The sequence below is a fragment of the Megalops cyprinoides genome, chromosome 13 (genome assembly GCF_013368585.1).
Source record: "Megalops cyprinoides isolate fMegCyp1 chromosome 13, fMegCyp1.pri, whole genome shotgun sequence".
NCBI classification, from domain to species: domain Eukaryota; kingdom Metazoa; phylum Chordata; class Actinopteri; order Elopiformes; family Megalopidae; genus Megalops; species Megalops cyprinoides.
Genome location: NC_050595.1, coordinates 26,499,902 through 26,525,015, shown reverse-complemented (window position 1 = coordinate 26,525,015; position 25,114 = coordinate 26,499,902). Strand labels below are relative to the sequence as shown.

Genomic DNA, 25,114 nt, shown 5'->3' with positions numbered 1-25,114 from the left:
GCATTTATTCAGAGGCCCACCCTTTGTTTCATTATAATTTTAGGTGTTTTAAAATGTCCCAAAAGCTTTAGTGAATGATACTTGCTTGGCTTGTATTTGCATCCCAGAGGTAACTATAGGCTAAAAGGTCCCCAACTGCAATACAAAAACACGCAGTACGAGTTACTTTTCTATTTCCATATCTAATAATACCTCGTTGCAATAAAAATACACGCTATCGTGTATTGCAGGCAAATTAGTTCGTTAACTGACAATTGAACGCATAGCGAGGTCGTGTAGCTTGACGGTAACGTGTGGTTCATTCGAATGTGATTAGAATTAACCGCATTAGCTAAAATATGTATTACAAATTGAAGGGGCAGGGATCCTGTTGAGACGTATCACCGCTTGGTTTCATTGGCGGACTGCGAGTAGCCCTGGGTTTGGTAATTTGAGAGTGGGGGAGGGACCATCCTTTTGCCTGCGCCTGACGTCAGGCCGTTGGAGACAAGCGGCGAAAGGCCGCGGAGTAGAGAGAGAGAGGGAGCTGCCATAAACACAGGGCGTCTGCGCCTTTAAGAGGTGGAAATCGGAACAATAAACCGTGCGCGGTGTCAATGCTCTAACAATGAATTTAATCGACATGGTCTTCATAAAACTCTTCTTTTTGTTTTACTGCATACGGACGGCCGAAGGTAAGTCTGATCTTTCTGCTTAAATTTCGCTAGGTACAAAGAAAGTGTTTGATCTCTAATCGGATGGAAGAAACGGGATAGAGGAGGGAGGGGTGACTAGTCGGCGATAGAGCGAGCTGACTAGCTAGCTAGCTGTATTACTACTGGGAACCTGCTGTTCGGAAGTGAAACCAGAACATACTGGGTCATTTTTCAATAGAACTTTTTGATTGACTAAAACTATTTACTGTGAGGCCTTAAGAGACTTCGGTGTTTGTTTACCAGATCAAAGTTAATGAGATTGCTAAGTTCGACGCGGCAGACATTGCGAGCCTGCCAGCTAGCAGCATATTAATAAGATGGAGGGGACCGACAGTGTTTTCTTGTAGTTGGAGCTAGCTAGCTAGCAAGCTATGACAGAACGGCTAGCTAGTTGTTAGACCTGACTATCTACGAGCCGTCACGGTTTTACGATTGTTCTCTCATTTGTGCTGTTCAGCTTCGACCCTTCAAAAGATATTATCCACTTAAATATTGTGGTATTAGTAACCGGCTAGCACGTTTTTCAAGTCTATAGTTAGCTGGTCCAGCTAGCTTGCTAGCTATGCACAATGACCATAACAGTCTAGCTAGCAAGCTACTTAGCTAAGGTGTTCTGAATGAAAGAAAAGAAACCTATTTCGGTTTACGCTGATTGCGGTCGACTGGGGACAGTATCAGATGAAGGGTAATGTCGTTGACTACACTTGTTCGGTTTCCGACCTAGGAACACCGCGGCAGATGCCTACGTTTCAAGCAAGATACGACTGCAATGACATATTTATTTTACAAGCAGTGCCTATTAGGTGACAAAAGGCCAAACACTAACGATGCGCATGTGAAGCAAACTCACTTCATACATTCCTCTGTGATCAACATCACTGCCAGCAGTAGCAAGCTGGCTAAACTGTGTACGGATTTCTAGCTGTGTCCAATGTATGTGCGATCGGCTTTTAATGTAAGCACAGGAAATGAAATTACACTTTGCTGGCTTAGGTAGCTTCCTGGCTACAAAGATGGAAAATGGCTAGCTAGCTGGTCTGTTTTTGCCAGCACAGGGCAGAGATGTACTTCGCCACACTCGTATTATGAACTGACAGCATTTCGCCTACAAAAGGCCCTAATGCACAGACTGTACTATGAGGGAAAACATCCGAAAATACTTTAGCTAGCTATGGTTATGAAGGTTGAAGACAGGCCAAGCCGACTGAGACATTTTGACTTTGTGATGAAGTGTTCAGGATTCCGTTCCACTGTGTTTTGTTGTTGTCATTAGTACAACGCTGCTTAACAACAATGAATATCCGGCTACTGTGGCTAGCGACTGTTTCTGCGTAGGTGCACGAACAAAGAAGCCTTCTAATGTGAAAAATTGTCTGTACACATCGAAGGATATTGATTGAGGAGTCTTGTGTTTTGAAAATTTCCTAAACTGTTTCAAACTACATTTCCTGTTTATTTGAATAGTCGGCTTGTACATGTTTGGAATAAAGATAAATAAAACTTAACGTAACTGCAGTGCTTGTGGAACCTGTAAGGCAAATGTCAAATCTCAAATTAGGCCTTCACTTTCATAACAACTCAGAACATACGGCAATTACGAAAGCTGCCTTTTGTAAGGACTTTATTATCCTTTATCATAAAAGAAACCCGGTCCTTAAAACTTGTGCATGGTAACGTAATAAAAAAAAAAAAACATTTGGAAAAAGAAAAATCCGATCCAGTGCCACCCTTGAAGACTATGTTTATGCTTAGTAATGTACATTACGTACCCCGATATTCCTGGGGTTTCAATGAAACACAGACTTTATACCAAAAGGGACAGGTACTTTTTGGAGAATGGGACAATGCAACTGTGTTGCACATGTTGTAGTTGCAAGAAAGGTTACTCTTTCCGTCTCGTGAGAGTAGTGATTCTGAAAAGGTTGTGTGCAGAGCTTTGTGAAAAATGCATTGTGAACTGTGCTATCAGTGTATGGTAATTTACTGTGGAGCCTTTACTTCTAAATTTAATGCAAATTACAGCTGGACAAAGTAGGCAATACAGGACTTAAAAAGTAAGGGGAAATGGCCATAAAATGTCAGCTGAAGACTGAAGACAATTGTGTTTCTTTTCCAAGAAGGCACAGGTTAAAATGTGAGCATATTAAGTGAAATGGGAGAGTTGTAGGGGTGTTGGATTGGAATTAGTAGGGGAAATCTTGAGGATACAGACTGCCTGCAGTCAGTGTATATTAGGATGTGACAGCTGATGCTTTGCAAACAGAGCAGGCGGCTCCTTCTGTACTGAGAAAATTGGTTTGAAAATGTAATTGAATGTGCTGTTTCCAGACAACACTGGGAGATGGAGGGGCTGTTGGCAGCCACCTTTTTGAAAGAGCTTTGTATTGGCATGGGAAAAAAAACAAGAAAATGAAAAGGCAATCTCTAGGTAACGGCATTACAAGTAAATGGCAAATAGTTTCGGGCAATAAAGAACATTAAAAGATTATAGGTTGTAGTTTCCCAGCTTAATGTTCTTTAAGAGCTATCAAAGCCCTGCACTGAATTACCTGTTTTCTCTTCTGTTTATTGGAAAAAAAAATCAGATGCACCAATGAGGTACAGTAGCTTTACTTTTTTCTGCTTTAAAAAATGCAATGAAAAATTGAATAGATGGGCTTAAATATTTCATACACTTTATGGAAATTGCAGTAGTCCAGATGTTGGAATAAAACGTAGGCCCACTTGGCCCTCTTGAATAAATAGTTTGGCACGTGACACATTAGTACAGTGAGAATGCACTTCGTTGTATCTTTCTGTCGTCTTTCTGGATTTTAACAGGCCTTGAACTCGATGCCCTTAGTGTGAGCTGTGGAAGATAAAGAGATGGGCGGGATCAAATTCCGTTTGACCAGTGCCAGTCTTGGCAGCGGGGATCTTGTTTTTTGAATTGAAAGTTGGCCTGTTCGACAATCTGCTATCCTGACAATGTAGAGAGAGGAATTTGTCCTTGTTTTGATGATGTTTATATACCTGGTCCAGTTCTGCAATTGCATTTGTTTGCGGGCCACATTCATTGGCCTGAGATTTCTTTGGCACAGCACATTGGAGGGGAAAAACATATGAACATTGATTTAAAAATTAGAACCAGAATTTCACTTGAGTGTAAAGCAGCTCGCAGCTTACTTGACTGCAGCACATCACCATTTAATATCTAGGTTTCCTCATTCACTAGAGTAGCTGATAATCTATCTTACAGCAGAATGACCTGCATGATGGCATTACAACACACCAAGACACTGTACACATGATTTCAGTAGATGTCCATGCAAAGGATTGAAGAACAGTGGAAAAATTTGACTGGCACTGGAGTGAATTTTCTATTAAAGATATTCAGCATCACAAGTCACAGTTTGTGCTCTAAAATAATAATTCATATTCCAAAAATAAGTATTTGTACTTATAACCAATAGGATCCATCCGTAAAGCAGTTTTCCCAAACTAAAACACATGGGATTTTAGGGTTCTGGATATTGTTCAGTCACGTCTGAGTATGTAGGCGCATGGTTCTTCACCTGTGAACACGGTTTCTAACAAGAGAATTGAAGCTTATTGAGTGGGCTGCAGCTTGCTCTCGTCTTCTCTGCTTCTCTGCGTTTGGCTTCTGACAAAATGGTGTCAGATGTCTGGAAGTATTTTGAGAAGTACTGAAAGTTGAAAGTGGAAAAAGTGTTTTTTTTGTGAGAAATGTTTGGGCTATTGTGACACCGCTGCCAATTTCCAGATCTCTTTGTGAGGCACCATCACAGGATATGAAGAGAAAGAGCTGAACCTACTCAGAAAGTTGTCCTTTCCTTTTGCCCAACAGTCTGGCTCATTTAGTGTTGACATCTGGCAAGCTAATGTTAGCAGGAAATACAACCCCAGTGTATGTGTCTAAATGTCTAAACTAAAAAGTTTTTTTCTGTATATAAATAGTAACATTTATTGATTTGGATATGTTGTGATACTTGTCCTTTCTTTTCAGCCCTTTTTGAATTGCCATTTCTATACTGGGTTCATCTGTACTCACTTTTAGAATGCTATGGTGCAGTGAATGCAGTCCAAAACACATGTTAATGACAACTGTTTTTCACACCACAAGTCCCGCAATGTACCAGGAGTGCCAAACGGAGGATAGGCGGATCTCTCTGATGCCACTGGAGCCACTCATAGGTGGCTGACGAGTAGCAGGGTGCCGCGTAATATATACACATGGCAACTGAAGTCGTAAGTTATGTGTAAAACGGTTGTTTGCATTTGGTTGAAGTTCTAAATTCCCAGCACCATCCACTGGAGTGTGAGTGACATCTGAACCATGGGTTACATCAGGGGATGGCATTTAGAGTGGAGGTAGCTTGCACTGTGAATCAGGCCTAGCTGCCATAGACTCTCTGCACTATATCAACAAGCTGTGAACCTGTGCATGTATCCATTTCCACAGCTTTACAAATAGCCACGGTAGCAGTAGCATCCTGTATACTTCACAAGCAGAGGAAGGTACAGCCTGTCAGTGTTCTTTAACAATATGTTGGTGTTAAATATATTTAAGTAGCTAGATTTTCCTGTATGTTTACCAATTTGTCTCTGTATCTACACAGTTCTGCTGTCAAAAAACAGCTTAATATCTGAATCCTTTTCCACTGCCAGACAGCTTGTAACTATGTCCTGAACTGTAGTTTTGAACAATTTGGGCTGAACTGACGTTGTGTAACACTTTTTTTTATGTCTAAATTGAATGTTGTGACAGAACTGCACCTCAGAGAATGACAGGCAATTCAAGCAAGATGTGGCATTTTATTTGTTTGTTTTCACCGTTAGACGCCACTGACAACTTCAGACTACGTGTAGAATTGGAACAAAAACATTTTGCGTAGTCATATTCAAAACGAAAATAAGAGGAAAATGGATGTTCTGTCTTGACCATTTGCGACCATCGGCAGATGGATTCTAGTTACACGTGTTTGCGTTATGTTATTCAAGTGGGTCATCACAGTGGAAGTTTTGAGAGTGACAGAAAGCAACAACCAAACCACGGATTACAAGGTATGCTCTTCTGAGGTTATCCATGGAGGAGAGATCTGAAGGAAGTTTATTACCAAAAGCGTTGTTAACCTAGCAAAGGTGCGTCAACCCCAGCATCTCACAATCGTTAGAAAAGAGGAAGACCTCAGTTGCGTGTTGGCAGAAAAGGCGAAGCGGCGGCACAGCTGTCGGTGAAGCAATCATTTCAGCATTCTCAGAAATTAGAGCATGACAGTCCAAGGGCAAAAGAAATGATGCAAAAAATGTTGGAATTTATTGCCCTTTATAATAAGCCATTTTCCGTTGTAGATTGAGTTTCTGCCGCCTTATTGAATACGTTTAAAACCCCACTACATTCGGAAGGCCGTTTCCCTCCAAATGTGCTTCCCGAACACTGCTATATCTCTGCCCACATCCATTGCTGGGAAACGTTTATCGGAGAACTTCATAAAAAACATTTAGAGGTCTTTTACGCCCATGTTCGGTTTAACCGCACAGTGGATTGAATCATATTTCAAATCGATTGACCACAGAAAGTACCTGTACGTACCGAGGACCAGCGGGTCGTGTATAACTGGAGCCGTTTCAGTCGTGGAAATGCGGAAAATTCAAGTGCTGGGATCACATCTTAAGTTTTTGGAGTTTTTTTGAAGGTTTTCTTTTTCTTTTTCTTTCTTTTTTTTAGTAATGAATGCATTCAAGCACGAAATTGCTGAGAGAATGTCACTGAATTAATGAGATACTATGAAAAGGATCCTTGAAATAGAGTGAGGTAATTTGGTCAGAATTATTTGTTTGTGTTTAGCAAGTATGATTTTGGTAATGTTTCATCCTCTTGCTGGCATGCAGTAGTCACACAACTAGGAAGCTGAAAGTACAGATCATAGAAATGTTGTCATGTGAAGCATAATTTAAGAATGTATGCTTAATATCTTTGTGCTGATGATTTGAATCCTGGCTTTGGTGTCTGTTTGCATGAAGAACATGCACACATCTAATTATGCAAATACTGACAAGGAATTCATATATTCCCAGTGCTTGCAGAAGGAGCAGACTTTCTGAAATATTGGTATGTACATTGGAATCTGCAGATACTGTTTGGCAGACATCAGCTATCAGTATCAGCCCAGAAAATGTCTTGGTGCAGCAATGACAAGAAAATATTTTAAAAAGGCCTTGGCTGATATTCTACCGACAGGTGTCTGAACGCAGCAAATTTCAGAATGGTGTCTCCCAAAATTTTAGGGATGTGAGTCAACACTTTAATGTGAGGAGGTGAGACTGTCTTTCTGGATAATGGTAATTTTTCCTGTGTTCCTTTTACAAACCCTGTCAGAAATTTGGCTTTTCATCAACCATCTCAAAATCATCCCACAAAATAAATTTCTATTTGAACTGGGAGCTCAGGAGAAAATGGCAGTTTTTTCACTTGCTTTGAACCTTGGAAAAAATGTCAGGGAAGTCTTTTATACAAGACATTGCTAAATATGTAATTGATTTCAGGCTTGTTAAGCAGAGCTCTGGGCTAGCGCGGAATTGCTTTTTTTAAAAAGCCTAGTCCACCCTACTATCTGAACAGGGCTGTATTATTGTATGGCATTGAAAATGTAAATGAAAATTAACAAATGTAAATTGAAGCCTATGGAAAGAAAATCTTTTTTTTTACATAAATTACAGATTTCCTGTTCAGTAGTCAGGTTAGTTCTGTAGCTGAGGATACAGACTGTATATAAATTGAGGTCCTTTTTGAAGTTCTTCAGTTGTGTCCATTCTGTGTCTTATGGAAGAAAGAGACCTTATACTGTAGTTATTGATTATCCTGTGGTTGTCAAATAACAGACACCCTCATGATTCCAGTCATCATTTATCAATATGTCTGATTCATGCCTTGAGTTTGTTTCAGCTTCAGTCAAATGGGACTTTTACATTTTCCATTTGGTCACCACCTTTAATTTTCTTGGTTTTGCTTTGGAAATTGTGAACTGCTCGTTACAGCTAGGGGTGGGACAAAATATCGATATGGGAATATATTGTATTACTTCCTCTTGCGATACGTTATCGATACACCGGTGTCAAATATTGATATTTGTATTAAAACATGCAGGTGTTCTAAACGGATTCCCCCACCTATTTGACTTACCAGAGTCCCTGCTACCTCGTGGTGGCGCTTATCAAATGAATGAGGGTAAACTTGAGGTGAAGAAGAAGAAACTCTCACAGGGAAAATGGTGGACAGCGGGGGAAAGCAAATCGGAGAGGCACTGTCATCTTTCACGTCAAAAGTCTGGGCCCGCTTCGGCTTTTACAACACTGATGGGATAAACAAAATCGATAAAGACGACGTGATCTGCAAGGACTGTCTCGTGAAGGTAAAGTACACGGGCAGCACCACAAACATGCATAGCCACCTTGTTTGTCTTCATCCTGATCTCGTCGTGGAGAAAACGGCCAGCGTTACCACGACTGGAAGTCAGCCTTTAATGACTACAATGTTTGAAGCAGAGCTTCCTCAAATTCTGTGAAACTGACACAGCAATGCAGCGAATAAATACATAATTCCCGTTTTTGCCTTTTTAGGGGTATTCTTTCTTCAGTTACACAGATATCGTCATGTATCCTAGATGTCTTGCAGTGTATCAAGTATCGCAGAATCGCTGTATTGTGATACCATCGTTATCGTGGGCAACGTATCGTGATGGTATCGTATCGTGAGTTACTCTGTGATTCCCACCCTTAGTTACAACACTGACACTTCACAGTTGATAGTGTTGTAACAGGCAAGCATACAACAGGTGTCCTTTTGTAGATTGTTGTAGATTTTAGGTACCCTCTGAAAGGAAACAAGAATAACAGGGCACTCCATTTCAATTCATTCCTGTTTGCCTGCAGTACCCAGAATGCACTGTGAAGCTAATCACACCCCCTTGCGCCTGTTAGCATGAGGCTAGCGCACTGATGAAATGGACATGCATCTAATTTCCACCCAATGTCAACACCTGGAGTCTGCATTCATGCATTTCAATTAGTAAAAATAACACAAGTCACACAGTGAGTATTAAACTAAAACCTGCAGAAATGGAGAGGTGGGCAAATGTGTTTTGGACATCATTCGTGGTTTAGAAAGCCATCAAATGGTTTAAAATTAGCTTGTTGACAAACAAAGAGCTTTTCGACTATGTTGCTTAACTGTGTTTCAACATTTCTTCAGCAGAAGCCGTGGTTGAGACACATTGCACTTGCTCTGAGTCTGGTATTTAAACCATCTACTGCAGTTCTGTTTTTTGAGGGCTATAGAATGCAGTATGAACTTGGAGTGGTGTGAAATAAACTAGATCACTTTGCAGTCGAAGCTTGCCCTGCTGCACTGCTGCTGAATCAATATTGGAAAGTAATACGATTTTTAGATTTGCCCAGATTGACCACAGAGGCACTTTAAAACCAGGCGTTCTTGTGGTTTGTAATGTCCGTGGCGTTTCCTTTTGTTCGTTCCCTCAAAGTTCCCTCAGCAAGATTACCAAGCGGACAGACTCAGTGATTGCGTCTGTAGGAGTGCTTTGTACAGAACGCGCAAAAAGCGACAAGTGTTTTGATGTGGTGAATACAGTGACAGATTCGTTACCTGCCTCTTGGAAAGCTGTAGCTTGTCAGGAACAAACAGAAAATGTTTGTTTGAAACGTTCAGTGGTGGAGAATCAATAGACTGGGATGACATCCATTCTCGCCTCCCAACCCAAATGCTCCACCAAGACTTCCCGTCGTCGAGTGTCCACAAACTGCATCATTGGCAATGGAATCCAGTCTTTGTGTGATTTGAATCAGTTAATTACTGTAATAACACACTCATATTCATTCATGGGCTAAAGAATGCTGAGAAAGGATATTTCCCCAAAAATGGAATGTGTGTTTTATCATTGAAGGTGTGGGGTTGCTATGACAATCATGCTGTTGGTCCAAGCAAGCAGTGGCAGCAGATTTCCCCAAACCAGTATACTCTACACTTAGGAAAGACATACTGAAGGCAGTAGGCAAAAACCTGTAAATCCCTGACGCGCACACACCTAACCCCTTAAAAACAAACAAAACAAGAGCAACGTGTTGTTTTGGCTTTGGTTCGGTTTTCACCAGCTATAATGTCATTAGTTTAGTGATGTAGAACCAGCCCCGAAAAAACCCACATTGATTGGTAATAGCTTAAGCAGATCTTCTTGTCCTAAAGCAAGCCGGTGTCCTTAACTAACCCCCCTGAGATGGCCGCTGAATGACGTGACCTTTGTTCATTGAGCTTTTCCTTGTCTTACTGCTGCTGCCAGATAACACTGAAGCGGAATTGCTCACAGAAGATCATTCATGGATCAGAGAGCATGACGAATCCTGATTAAAAAAAAAAAAAAAAATGTATTTAGTTAGTGTGATAGTTGAGCTGTTCTCTGAAAGCACCAAGCCCGGTAGACAGCTTCTTAGGCGCGGAGGTGAGGCTGCACCCAGTGGAACGTGTGTGTGTGTGTGGGTTTCCCACAGCCGTATGCGTTGGTGGAGTGAGTCTTGCTGCTTGCCGCACCTGCTCCGGCTTGTACAGATGGACCCCCTTCCACACGCCGGTCTCCTCTGGTGAAGATCAAACGCACCCAAGGGGCCTCGTTGAGGACGCCTGCTCGCTGGCCCAGTTCTCTGCAGGAGCCCAGAACTCACCTTCCAGAGGAGAGGGCATGGTGATCTTCGCCTGCCTCCTCTGCAGCCGCTCTGAAGGGGCTAGCAAGTGCTCACTGTGGGGTGAGGGACTGGCATGAGCCCTGAAAACCGGGGAAGGGACTGGTGCTGTTGTCAATGAGTGTGCAGTAACGAAGCCCCTCCAGTATGTACACCGTGGTTTACCCTTTCGCTGCTAATTTAAACCTCAAGTGGATAAGCCCTGATTAACCCACTACCGTATTGCATCATTCTCTGGAAAAGTAGTATCAGGGTGCCAGTGGAATTTTTAATACGTTTTATCAGTCAGGAACCTTAACCGTGGCTTTTTAACAGACCTTTGTCGCTAACAGTTCAGTGTTTTGCAACCTGCTGGGGCGTGGACACCAGTGACTTCCTGTTCTGTAGAAAGTGGGTGTATGTGTTTTGTATTTGGAACTTTTAGGGGAAGCCACATGCCCTTTTATAAATGGCTTCATCACTGATGTGGTAGTTTTGTATATCTGAGGTTTGTGATTATGTGGGCAATGCATTGAGATAAGCAAGATCCTTCATATAGGGATTTTCTTACCTTACCAGCCTATTAGTGTCCTATCAGCCAGTACTGTGTTGCATGGTCATGAAGGTCTGCCATTACTTTGTCAATTATGACAAAACTTGGCCAGCCTTTGTTCATCTTTGAGTTCTGTTAATAAGAATGCCTTTTTGCAGGAAACTGTTGCTGTGTGTGGGTGCTGTGTCATTTTAATTTCAATAAATGTATTATAGACTCGATTCCTTTTTTGGTAAATATATAATATAACACACTCAACTCATTGATATCGGTGACAGTAAGACAGTTTATCTGCAATATGAGTTATGTGGAAAAAATGAAATGGACCTTGGCCCCACTTTTTTAATGAAGCTCACTATTGGGACCTGTTTTTGTATTTTTTTTTCCCTCAACATCAGCATCACTGCCTTGAATGTGAATTAGTTAGCTAAGCACTATAAACATCATTTGAAACGTTACCAGTACCTACAGAATTGCTGTTATTGGTGGTCCATCTGTCTGGCTGATTGGTACCTGTTGATGTATTTGCTTTTGCTTTGTCATAGAGAGGTTGGGGAGTATATAGAGATGGGTTCTGATAAAAGCTGTCCGTCTGTTAAGTTAGTGACTTGTTTGAACACGATGTTTGGATGGAACTGAAATCAGAAACGCGCACTGACGCTTTGGTCAGTGACTTTAATGTAATGCCGTTCCTTTGAATTTGTTATGCAGTTGAGCTGTGTGAAACAAATGGCGCATTTTTGACAGCGGTCAAAGAAATGCGCTACTCAGCATTCGTGCTAGCTCTGCGCCGCTCCCCTTTACCATGCAAGAAAGGCACATTCTGGTACGGGGAGGCGTGATATAGTATACATTGTTCCTTTGTATTTCAAATCCCCCTCCCTCGCAGTTGACTGGATGTTGATCTCGCCACCAAAGCAGTCGCCCACACAACATAGCAAAGCACTCGAATCGAACACAAAGGCACAATTGTTTCGAAAAACATCTGCCGCGGCCCATCCGATTAGAGGCTGTTCCGGGGGGCAAAGGCTGCCCCATCCAGCGGTAGAGCTCCGCGGAGGTAGCGGGCACCGCGTCCACCGCCGTCATTATTCAACGTCACCACCACTCGCCGTCATTATCCAGCGCGAACAGAAACGAGCCGTCAGTAATAAATGCGACCGTCGCAAACCCCTCATTATTCAGTGTGACCGTGGCTATCCGCCGCGTCGTCTACCACGACGCTATGATTATATTAAAAACGTAGAATATCAAAGTATGGGTGCAGCGACAGGCCTTTTCCCCTCCATGTTTCTGCCCTCTCTGTTGTCAGACAGACTTCATTAACCCAGTCGTACAGTGAGCCGGGAGGATGAGTCATAGCTGTTTTGTTTCTTGGTCCCAGTTCAGTTCCTCCGTCAAGGGTTTTCCTCTCCGTGCCTGGCATTTCGGTGCGAAAAACTTGACTGCTTTGAAAACTTCCTCCCGGTAGCTAACTGGTGCTCCGTCAAGCGAAGACGCGTTTAAAGCTCTCCGGCAATGCAGGAGACGTGGGCGGTCGGGTTGAATGAAACTGCATACAGATATAAACGCCGTGTACAGTGTTTTTTTTTTTTTTTGCAGCTACACGTTGAGGTTTTCACTGAATGTAGCAGATTTGGGAGATTTGAGAGCCGGTCTATGCGTAATAATGTAGGTGTTTTTAAAGCGCCCCGGGATTATTTCCCACGTTTATTTTAAAAGTGTATTGAAATATTGTTCCTCTCACGCTGCTCCCAGGTCTGCAGTGAAAACAATGTCATACGAGTTGAAAATAATGAATCATTTGCAGCTTCAGGTGGAAGGTTTTTAAGCCGTTTCATTAAACACAGTGGAACAGTTGAGAATTTAAGTATCTTAACCAGAAGTAGCTGTATGTGTGTTGTAAGCTGTGGTCAGAGAGGATTCCTGGCAGAGAGATAAGGCACTGTGGCGGGCTGACGTCCAGAAGAGTCATCCGTCTGTGCCCCACCCAAGTTTGAGCCCTCAGGAAGTGCAGCCTCTTCCTGGTCCCCTGTCACCCATTTCCTCTCGTCTCCTTCGTACGGCGGAGCGTCTGCACTGCCAGTGTCCTGGCACGAACCTCTCCCCTTCCTTACGGCTGGTGTTTTTGTTTGTATTTTTTACACAAGCACTCATTGCATTACATTATTGCTATTTAGCAGACACTCTTATTTAGAGTAGCTTACATAGGTTACAGTTTTTATCCATTTGCACAGCTGGATATGTGCTGAGGCCATTATAGGTAAATACTTTGTCCAAGGGTACAACAGCAGTGCCCCAGCGAGGAACAGAACCAGCAACCTTTTGGGTACGAGCCCTGCAGCTCACCATCGCTGCCCTGTTGCTACTCACTGGTTTGCACAGGGCCTCCTCCAGGGGGACGGCTCTCAGGAGATCTGGCAGCACTGCTGTGACGTTTCATTACCGCCTGATTGACAGGGCAGTGAGGTGACATCGTGGCACCAGCATGTTTTTCTATCGAGCCGTTTTTTCACGTTTTCGTGGTGTTTTGAGCTGCAGCGTTTCGACTGGAGATTCGTTGTGGTTACCGTGGTCAGTTGACCGCAGCTCTAATGTAAGGGCTCCATTAAACCATTGGCGGGCTCCAGTCGCGGCCGTGGAGAGGCCTTGCTGGGAGGTGCCGAGCCCTTAAGGGTGGGAGGAAATGATGGATTGTTATCATAATGGAAGGAGAGGAGGCCAGTCATTTTTGCTGTTGGCGGCGTGTGGGAATTAATGGATGTTAAAATGTCAGTGTTGGCCGCGGTGACGGGCGCGGGCCTTGCCTCTTCCCGGCTGAGCACCAGGGCAGCACGCTGTCATGTGACAGACTCACTCCTCTCGCATGGCTTCCGCACCGACGGGCCTCTCTCAACTGGTTAAAAATCAGGCCACGTTTCCTCACGTTCGGTTGTCTTCTGCACAGCCCACACTGTCTGCACTGTCCGCTTTCCCCATCCTGCACGGTAGCTTGGATTGGTCTCCCGTGGCCTTACTTATACCGCCCCCCCCCCCCCCCCCAGGGCAGGAGTCTCTCGGCAGTGTTGCAGGCCAGCCCATGGGCCCACACCAAAATCATGGCCCATGCAAATTTCGATTGGCAGCATGACAATTGTGGTCAAGGTACCAAGGCTTCTTTATCAGCGGTAGCTGCCTAGGGAGACGGAGTAGAGTAGGTGATGATGGTCTGCATGGGTGGAGGATGTGGCGATTAAATTCAGCACCCCAGTGTGTGTACCCCTTCCAGATTGTAGTCCCATGAAGAGTAAATTTATAAATTTTATTATATACTGTTTACTTAAAATGTTGCTCCAGGGTTAAAGCATTTGATTTAATTGTGGGTCCAGCAGCTTAGCATTGTGTTTGACATCACAGCATGTGCCATGTCTTGCAATCCAGTTTATTTCTTTGAATTTACTACTTCCTCTCAAGAAGTCCAGATGTTGTTGAGAAGCATACACAATTCTATTTTAAGTATTGTAAATGTATCCAGTTGTTTCGGGATGCTGGTGTGAAGTGGTATTGGCCTTATCAGGGTCGCCTTTGGCAGCGCTGTGTCCTGGAGGAGGTGTGAGAGCGGAACCAGCGTGAAACCAGCTGCGTTCGCTAACACTGTGAAACAGAGACACAAAGAAGCGGCAGTGTCTCCTGAAAGACTGGCCTTTCATGCCTTCGTCCTCAGTCGGCCCTTGGGACCGGCGTTTCAGGACATCGGCGGTGTCGGGTCTAGACAACAGGGTTTGTTGTCAGAGGGGGGGGGGTAATTAAAATCCCATCCTGCCGGGTTTCCGTCCGACGCGGCCGCTTGGTGCATGGCCGCGCGGGGGCTTTGCCGGGCGCGCCCGTGACTCGTCCGCGCCGGGCCGCAGGGTCAGTACAATGACACGGTTTGTCACAGTAATGGGCTCTGCAAATGGGCCCTCTGTTTTCCAGGCCGGCGTCTTGTGACTCGCGAGTCCCCCTTCCTCCCGTGTTCATCCCGCACGCTGTTATTAGTACCATTGTTCTTGCCGTACTGTTCATATTGCTCTGAGATATAAGCAATGGAGGGGCCAATCAGGGTGAAGTGCAGTTGTAGTCCAGAGAAGGCCTCAGTTATTTCTGTCCTCATTCTGTTGCGTTTTTATGTTGTTCTTGTTCTCATTTGTGATCTGTTTGTGGTCTACCTTTTCGCATTATAGTTGGAAATTACTGACCGAGAAGGTGAACATGTTTACCGTTTTGCGTATTTGCCGTATGCGTCGTTTCTATGGAAACTGCTGAAAGAATGGCCTGGTTAGTGACATAACAAGCGGATGAGACAATAAGCGTGACAACAAAAGGACAGTGTCCCGAGCAGCCGGGCCACTGTTGCGCTGTGGAAATGAAGTCTCTGCCATTGTTGGGCCCTGACAAAAACAGAGGTGCTCTTTCTGAAAGCAAAACGCCCCTCTGGGTGAAACCAACCCTTTGGCATAAACACATCAACTATACAGATTACAGGAGCCGTGCAGTCTTTTTAGAGTTTTTATTGGAATGTAACATTCCTCATTATCATCTAGCCTGTTTACAATGTCAGTTGCTCTTTTGTTGTTCGTAAGGTGTGTCTTGTTTTTTGCGATGTGTACCCTTATCCTAGCTTTTGTTCTGCCTTGCACATGTGCGCAGCTCACTGTTCAGGTTGCAATTGCAGTCACGCTTATTTGTTATATCACCAGGACTTGTGCGAGGGACTGATTGCTCCAGGCTCAATGCTGTAGCTGGATGTAATGAAATATGTTAACTTTGATGTTTAGCCTTATTACTCTACAGTAGACAGACAGGGCTGCACTTTTAAAATGCTTGTTTTGCAATGCACAGGCCCCTCTGGCAATGTCTGCCGGCCCTCTTTTCAAAATTGCTCATTGCTGCACTAGAGTATACCAGCACACTACAGTAGAAGCTGGTGTCTGTTGAATTAAAAAGAAGGGAGCAGTCGTATTCAGAATGACATTTATTGATGTGTTAATCCTGCAGCCAATCACTAGCTTCGGGTTACGAAGTTCAGCAGACGTGTCAGCATGACCTGACTAAAAGCCTTTGTTTCCGGCCTCTACCCAAACCCTGATCTTCACCAGCCTTTGCTCGGTAAGGTTCAGGCCTTACCCTGCTTTCAGATTCCTGCTCTTGGATGCACGTTGCCTGGGCGGAATTCCACATGTCTGTGCACAGCTTACTTCAGGTAAATAATGTAGTAGGGTTCCAGTCTTTACCACGACTGTGACGGCAAAATCCATGGCTGGGCTACATGTCTTGGAGGCGGGAGGGACCGGGACCGGAGCTGGGACCGCCACTGGACACGGTACCGCCCATTTTCCCACAAGCTCGTGGGTCGTCTCAGAGAGTGACAAGACCAGGCAGGAGCGAAATTTGGGTGCAGGTTTTCCGCCACGCGTACTGCTTTATAAATTCACGAAGAGTCCTCCGGTGATGATGCGGGCCTAATAACCCAGAGAAGAACGTGGCGTGGCTAGCCGCCGCGGGAACCCGCCGCTTCCCGCCGCCTCCGTTCCGTCTTCATTAAGTTTAGTGGTGTCGAGGCGGGCTGCCAGGGGGCCCCTCTTCAGCGTCTGAAAGTTCCTCAAGTGTCACCCGAGTTTAATGGAACTGATGGCGGATGTCTACATCTCGGCTCATCTCTGTGCAAGGGAGTGGCTCCGCCTCCCGTTTCTCTTTAACCCGGGAGCCGTCCTCCCTTCGTCATGACAGTGGCCCAAAACGCGGCTAGCAAAACTGTCGCTCTGGCGGCCAGCAAATGGCTGACGTCATCAACGCCAGAACCCGGGAAGAAATCGGTTTCCTTGCGTCTCCGTACCCTCCATACCTTTTGATGTGCATGACAAAGGCTTTTATCTCCACAAAGGAACCTGTAGCAACACTTTTTTTTTTTATTTTTGCATTTTCCTGTTTACAGTATTATGTTTGTTTTATTGTTTTTTTTTTTTTGTTGTAACTTGTGTTGAGTGCACTGATTCTTATCATACCGATCTGTTCAGATCTGTCCTCTGTCTGTCATTTCCAGCTTCTGGAGAGGGGGTGGGGGGGGGGGGTAAATGCAGAAAATGGATTTCACTTTCAAACTCCGCTCAAGAGGCAGTCGTTAATTTACTGTGCTGTTTTGCTCCTCTCACAGAAGTATCTTTATTTTTCAAATCCAGCAGACGCAGGCCTGCTCATAATGGATTTACACATGCATAAATCTATCGGAGATGTTTATCTGTCCACTCCGTGGATTCCTGCAAATTTTGCTGGAAGGGAGGAGAGCTGTTGATGATGCATACTTGAGCTGGCTGGCACTGCAGGCCTGCTGTGAATTTGCTCTTCCTCCAGAGCATTGTTCCATCTCTTTACTTGCTTGTTATGCTAAAGATACTATGTGGGGTACTGCAGCGGCCCTCTCAGCATGTGAGAAAGACGTCTCTTAAGCCCCTTTATTGAAGCCAACATTAAAAAGCTGGCGCTACCCTCAGGGTACCTTTCACACCAGAGGCTGGTGCCACCTATATGCTGGTAAATTGCCAGTGTGGTGCCATTCACATTGCGCGGGGCAAAGCTGCCTTTTACCCTCAGATGCTCTGTGTATGCATTTGTGTAGAGATAATGAAGTGTTGTTTTCAAAACCTTTCGATTTGGATTGTTCCGCATCATTCTTTCCTTTTGACTCCCGTGGTCATATTTGATGTTTTCTTTGTTCGTGGAGTTCCTGCCAACTCTCTTGATTGCTTATTATGCTAGCGCGAGCCTTTTCCTACCGCATCCCTTTAGAGGCAGGTTTTAACAATGTACGATGGAACAAAATGGATAGATTAATTCGCTTAATTAATCACACGAGGTAAAAACAAAATTACACGCTGGGACTTCGTTTCGAGCCAAAGAGTGGTAAAACACAAGAGATGCGCGTTATCGTGCTATTGCTATTGTTATTTGATGGGCTAATGCTGGCACACTTTTGCTGCAGTGTGAATGGGGGTGGGGAGGTGTCGGCTACGTGGTTACCGGCATGCGCTGGACCTTCAGAGAGGAAAGAGCACTTGACTCTCGTCGATGAGCCAGGACATGAGTATCTTTATGCAGGCTTCTCTGCTGCCTCAACAAGGAAACCTGGCAGCTCCCTCCCTCCTGGGGCCACTGGAGACAAGTGTGCCAGAAAAGGCCGAGCTGTAGGACATCTGGAATAAAAATGGATCTGGCGTGACGAGCCGTAAGAACAGTAGATTTCCAGGGTAGAGGATCGTTTCGGTTCTTTGTGGGAAGCAAAGAGAGTCTTATGTGTATTGCCCCCCAAGTAGGGCCTGGGCAAGGGTTATTGCTTTTATTCCCTCATGGGCGCCTGTGGTAGAGTCTGAACACCCCTTGGGTCAGCTGGACCATGGCCTGTTGCTGTTGCATGTCTCAGTCCCCCTCAGGTGTAAGAGCCCCCCCACCTCTTGCACCCATACTCGGCTGTTGGGGCTCATTCTGTTAGGTGAATCCTAACTTGAAGGAGCAGGAACTGGGCTCAGTCCTTCCTCTTCCTGTTTGTCCGAGAGCGAGCCGGGGAACCCAGCACCGCCGCACCGCACAGCCTCGTGCGAAGGCCTAATGAGACCTGCTTTAATTTTAATCAGGGAGTAAATGAATTAATTAGCGACGCACTCTGCTTGTTGTGTTTGCATAATGCGTCGCGGCTGCCTGTAAAAGCCTTTTCGAGCTTTGGCCCCCCCCCCCCCCCCCCCCCCCCCCGGGTGTTAAGCGGCGCAGTGCTCGTGTTTGCCCGTCAGGTTACCTGGAACAGGAAACCGAACGCGCGTTTCCAGACGCAGTGAAATGTTTCAGCCTCAGCGTTTCCAGAAGGAACGGGGCGAGGAGGAAACGGGAACGTTAACATGCTAAAGGAAAACGCGCCCCCGAAATGAACGAGTCCCGGAAGTGTCGGAATTTTCTTTTTTTTTTTTGCCAGAATAAGACAAGGACGCGGTTTATTGCACCATCACAGGTGAGCATCAGAGCCACTCGTGTGCAGAAAATCGGAGCTCTCCGTTCGGACTGTGGAGCTCTTTGTGATTGCCACCGTCCATGAAGGTTGTCTTTTAGCCTTTTGGAAAGGGGGAAATTCACGGGGAGATGGAGCACCCCCCCCCCCCCCCCCCACCCCAGGGCAGGGAGCTGTGCGAGGAGGAGGAAGAGAGCGCATCCACATTGCTGCGGGGCGCGGAGATCACAGGGCCACGCCAGTTTGTTTCCCTTTCATGTGAGAGCGGGAGCGGCCGCTATCGTGCATGTGAATTCTACACAAGCGCCCAATATTCTGCTCTGGTTGCTGTGTGGCCTATATCTGAAGCACTGGACAACTTACAGTCTTATTCTGTAGGATAATATTTGCAGGTTCAGCAGTCCTGGATTTCCTGGGGTACTGTTGTTTTCACTTGGATGTATTTTCTCATCTAAATGATTTAAAATGACTAGTGGCTTCCTGGCTCATCCTAGATTTTGCAGCATGTGGAAAGATTTACCTTTTGCAAAAGTAGTTTGGCCACCATATTAGTTGGTGTTCAGCCATTTTTGAAACCCCACTGGCCCCAAATGTGTTATATAAAGATGAAACATTGTGTATTTTTGGCTGTGTTGAATACTGTTAGTTTAGAAGGATTAGGTGATTCGTCATGTAGACATTTCGTTATGGCCTTGTATGTATTATCCACACCTTTCATTAATGGTTTTGCATGACTCATGAAACATTGGTTGAATTATGCATCAGTATTTTTAACATGTTACAGGTTATAGCCGATTCCCAGCTGAATTTCTCAAATGATATGCATAGAAGAATTCTCCACTTTTTCCCGTTTTTTTTTTTTTTTTTTTTAATTTAAAACAAAAGTGTCTGTGCCACTCTGTCTGTTATTAGAGATTAGATGAGTATAACTGTAAGAATTGACAGAGAGGAGGCTGGTCCCAGTGCAATAACGTACTGTTACAGGAGGTGGGAGTAGCCTTACCAGCCGTTGGAAATTGGTGTGAGGCTTGTGCTTGTTTCATTCATAAAACGGTGTGTCCCTGAGAAGCCATGGGTGTCACAAACCAGAAATCCGGCCAGTTCACTGCGGGACGGTTTTAAGCGCGGAACATGATTTTACTGGCAGGGAAGCGAAGCCGGTGTCAGAGGAACCGGGCGCTGCTTTGTGCTGACATTGGTGTCCCTGAAAACGATCGCCTCCTGCCTTCTGCCTTCCTGTGTGGGAAAACTGTGTAACGCAACCAATAGAGTTGTGGCGCAGGACTGAAATATGATTAAATCCGGTGTGCTGTGTTTGTTTTATGTTATTGTTGTTTCCCATAGCATTGTATGTTGGAGCGCAGTGATTGAATTGAGCGGATGATGTTATCACTGCAGGGTATGGAACATTTGTGTAATTTTCCAGACCGCAAACATGGAGTCTGCATATTGCACTGTTTTGGGGGAGGGCTTCCTACGAAAACTGGCTTTTTTTTTTTTTTGGTCCCTAAATCTCAGGCCGTGCAGGAAATAATGTTTTGAATGTGAGGAAGAATGGGGGGGGATACAAAAACGTAGCACATACACGCTCACTCGCTCTCGTTCTGTCACTGAGTCGAAACAGTCGTAGCCTTAGTTTGATTTGTACCAGTCAGTGCTACCCCCATGTGAGCTCCACCCATTATACGGTTCAAGAATAATCAGTCAGTCTTTGCTACTAAATTAACCTTTGGTGTTGAACATTCAGACAGATTTGCTGATCTCACATTTCCAGAGTGCCTCCAAATCCATTCAGATTTCAAAAGGCTGGGGTAGGATCCCTTGCAATAAAAATTAGATCTGCTGAAGCCGCCCCTATCAACTTTTCCAAAGTCCTGCAGTTACCTAATTGCTTAATACCACCACAGTTAATACTAAAGAAATTAGGCCTCCAGCAGATTGCCAATATTCCAGAAATCCATGTGGCAGAGGAGGAACCGCTGCTTTTCCCGCCCTGTGAAACGGTTGTGACGTGGTCACCGTAGTTTTGAACAAGGGAAATGCGTAGGCCTCCTCTCACCTCACCTTCCTCCTTTCTCCTCTCCGAGCAGGTGTGTACGGGAACCCCCTGAGCAAGTACGTCCGCCACTATGAGGGCCTGTCCTACGACACGGAGGCCCTGCACAGCAAGCACCAGCGGGCCAAGAGGGCGGTCTCCCACGAGGACAAGCACGTGCACCTCGACTTCCACTCGCACGGCAGGTCAGTCAGCCTCCCTGGCTCTTTTTCTTTTTCTCTAAGGCCGGTTTTGTTTCGTCTCCGAATCCGACATCATTCGCCGGGCGTTGGCAGTCACGGAGCAGAGGGTGACTTGCAGCTGTGGAAGTATTGATCAGCGGCTGGCAGGGACTCAAAGCCTCATGCTGATCTCCCTGCCGACCACTGTCTGCGTTCAGCAGTCCGAGTCGGTCTCTTCATTTGCTGTGGAAAGGGGGGGGGGGCTGGGGGGGGGTAGACATTTGAAGAAACGGCCTGGTTGTCTTTGTTTGGTTTTGTGAAACAGATCCACAGCTGGCTCTCGGTGAATTCTATTCGACTGTATATGTGGAGATATGATGTGTGGAGACGGATTCTCAGCCTGTTGGGGTTTAGTTGGACCCTCTCCTGTTCCGGTCTCTGCTCTTGAGTATGACCTGCCTCATCCCCCAGCGCTGAGCTCTTTTGCAGACTCGCCGGGGGTTGGCTTAAATCGGAAGCCACATCTCCAGCCTCCTCCAGCACCGGGCCCTCCTCTGCTTCCAAGGCCTGCTTTTCTGGATATGCGACCGAGTTTAAAAAGGAGAAAGTTTCACCATGTGTGCGCGCTCGAAGCTGAGCTTGATGGAGTAAGTTCAAGTACGTGGGATTAGAAGCGGTGGAGAGCTCTTTATTATTCTCAGCCTCCACGTTACCGATGGCGGCAGAAAGAGAGAGTAGGGTGACGTAATCGGTGGCGATGGTGGTCAGTAGTACTGCGTTTTTGTATTTCCTTCTAAGGTACTGCAGTTCTGCTTTCCTAGAAATGCTGCATCAAAGTAACTCAGCTGTTTATTGGCTGGATATTGGTGGACTTCCCAGGTTTCTTTAGTGGCTGTGTTTGGTATAGCTAACGGGTTTGCCTACATGTACGCCTGTCGTGCTCCTTTTTGCCACTGTAAACAAATCAGAGAGCATGTGGCTGATGATGTTTAAATGAAGTATTACTTGAGCAGGGAATAGCAGCTGGTGCAGCCGTGGGGTGGCTGAGAGTCTGTGTGTGGGGTTTTTTATCTTCTCTTCCCGGCCTGCTCTGTGACACAGTAGCACTGCTCCCGCGTTGCATCTGCAGAATCTGCCATCGCGCTCGCCACGTGTTCTGCCTCCCACGTCCGTCTGAAACGCACGCTCACGTTCAGTGGATTGTTTAAGCCCACTCTTCTCTCTCTCTGTCTCTCCGTCTTTCTCTCTCTCTCAGCTTCTAATTCATGACCTTGACTGGTACGATTGAGGTTGGCGGGGCCTTTCTTATCAAGCCGTTTTATCATGTATCAGTCAAACCTGAGAGGAAGGTTAACCGAAAAGGAAAGGCGGTTTCCTCACACGAGAAGTGAGGCCGGGGTGCATTTGAGCTGAACGTGCTTTTGGGTGTTGCTGGCATGTGTGAGGGGGTGGAACCGGCTGAATCCAGCCTGGCCTCGGCGTTCAACACTGCAGCCCGCTGTTTTCATCTCATATCAGAGGTGTAGAGATACATACTTGCGCAGCTGAGTGTGGCTAACGTTATACTTATCTCGAAACTCCGCAAAGCACAATCCCATTTATTCGCAGAACATTCCGGAGCCTTTGTAGCTACAGCCTTCCATAGGTCTGTTTGTGCCATCTTCACCGCTTTCTCCCATCTGCTGGTCTCTCTCTCCCTCTGCTACCGAACAGCGCAGTAGAGTTAGATCTGTCCTGACCTTGTTGTCCAGTTTTGGTCGCGGTGAAGCAAACACCATTACTTACATAACCAAGCCAAACGCCAGCCGCTGACCTGAATCGCAGCAGGAAGCTGGCCGAAGCGGTCGCTGGAATGAGCTGCTTGTGGGGAACAGAAAGGTGGCGTAGCATTTCCTTCAGTTAATCCGACACGGTTACTTTTCAGTACCCAATCAGTACAGCAAGGTTATGTCCGTGGACTGTTTCTCTGATTTTGTTTAGTGAAGCTAATGGATTCATTGCACAGGGACTGCATAGACTTTTACGCACATCCAGTAATGCTCTTGCCAACTAGCTTGCCAAATACTCACGAGCCTAATGTTTTACATTTTTATTTTATTGATCATTGCTTAGGTTTCAGAGTTACAGTGTTGCTTGTTTGACAGGCACATTGTAGTAAATATGTTTGGCAAACTCCATATTGAGGACAGGGGGAGACCAAAGGTTTATGACACCACAAAAAACCATTGTGTTGACAGAATGGAATAGTGCCCTTTATTGCAGGGGTATTTTAACTTACAGATCCAACCTGAGAGAGAAATGGGTTAAAATAAGGGCGGCAGTGTAGCATAGTGGTTAAGGAGCAGGACTCGTAACCGAAAGGTTGCCAGTTCGATCCCCGCTGGGACACTGCTGCTGTACCCTTGGGCAAGGTACTTAACCCACAATTGCCTCAGTAAATATCCAGCTGTATAAATGGATAACATTGTAAAGAATTGTAACCTATGTAAGTCGCTTTGGATAAAAGCGTCTGCTAAATGAATAAATGTAAATGTGAGGGATTGTTTTTGCTTTTTAGCAAGTACTCAGTTGCTGTATGAAGAGCACACAGACCTCAGCCTATGGAGGTCCTGCGTCGCCTCTGCAGAATATCCTGGGTGGATGGCAGCGTAGCATAGAAGTGAGGGGCAGAGCTTGTAACCGAAAGGTTGCTGGTTCAGCTCCCCACTGGAGCACTGCTGCTGTACCCTTGGGCAAGGTACTTCACCCACAATTGCCTCAGTAAATATCCAGCTGTGTAAATGGATAAAAACTGTAACCCATGTAAGTCGCTCTCTCTAAGACCCTCTGCTAATTAGCAATGTCGTGGAATGTAATGTAATGTTGGGGCAGTGGCAGAAGTGTAGTTCGGTCATTATGGGAAGATCTGACCGAACGCACTGGCAGGCCAGAAATTTGAAAATTGATCCAAATTTTAATTGGAGCTGTCATCCTGTTGCAGACTACTCGGGTTGATGGCACTTTTCATCTTACACATATTATGCAAATGGATTTAATCCGCTGTACTGCTGGAGCATGTTGAACTCGTGACCCTCTGGCCTAAGCCCTCGCTATTGTGACAGTAAAGCGGTTTTGCTTAATAATAACTATTTGGGGATATATTTACTCTCCGTTTCCTTCCTTCAGTTGCATGCTCAAAAACGGTGTCAGCATGTTTCTTCCTCTGATTATTTCTGTTTGTGTTTGGAGGGCGCTCTCGTCCTGAACGGTGTACGAGACCGTTGTGACGCGATGGTGTACGTGCATATTGTGTGGGGAAAACGAGACCGACAGTTATGGTTAAAACGGCCCCGGAATGGAAAATGGTGCCGAAACGTGGTGGTAAAACCACAGTGACCAACGAACCTCCTGAAGACGGTTACTTCATAATCGGTGTAAAAGCAGGGCAACCATCCGCGCAAGGGACTTAAATCACAGGATTTATATGGGACAAGACAAGGTTAACTGGCATCGTATTACTGCTCTCAAAGTGACTTGCAATAAATTGAGAGCTGCGCTGTGTTAGAATTCGCTTAATGGTTTCTCCTCTTAGTAGTTATTGCTCACTGATGAAAGGATGCTGTAGTAGTTAATGCTCGCTGATAGAAGGATAGATGGAACAGATAATGTTTGCTTTTCAAGTGGACACGGCTCTCTTTGTGCTTTGTAGTGTGTGTTTGTTTTAGAAGTGACCCCTGCTGATCTAACACATGTAAGGCCATTACCTCACTGCGTGGTTCCGCCAAGATACGGTGACCTGGTATTTCGCAGCGGATGCGGTAGTCCGTCGTCCACCGGCTTAGGTTTGTGTGTCTTGTTTCTGGACAGAAATGGAGTTAGTCAGGCGTGCTCACCTGCCACACAGCACACGCGCGCTCGCGCGCACACACA

General features: G+C 45.4%; 1 protein-coding gene across 1 annotated transcript in view; it reads left to right on the top strand.

Annotated features, from left to right (window-relative positions):
- The first annotated feature begins 508 nt into the window (after positions 1–508).
- Positions 509–25,114, top strand: part of adam10a (ADAM metallopeptidase domain 10a) — a 72,318-nt gene continuing 47,712 nt past the window's right edge. Inside the window, exons 1-2 of the mRNA XM_036543609.1 lie at positions 509–674; positions 21,079–21,229. Of these exons, the coding sequence (XP_036399502.1) occupies positions 608–674; positions 21,079–21,229 (218 nt within the window). The 5' untranslated portion in view covers positions 509–607. The remainder of the gene's footprint in view (positions 675–21,078; positions 21,230–25,114) is intronic.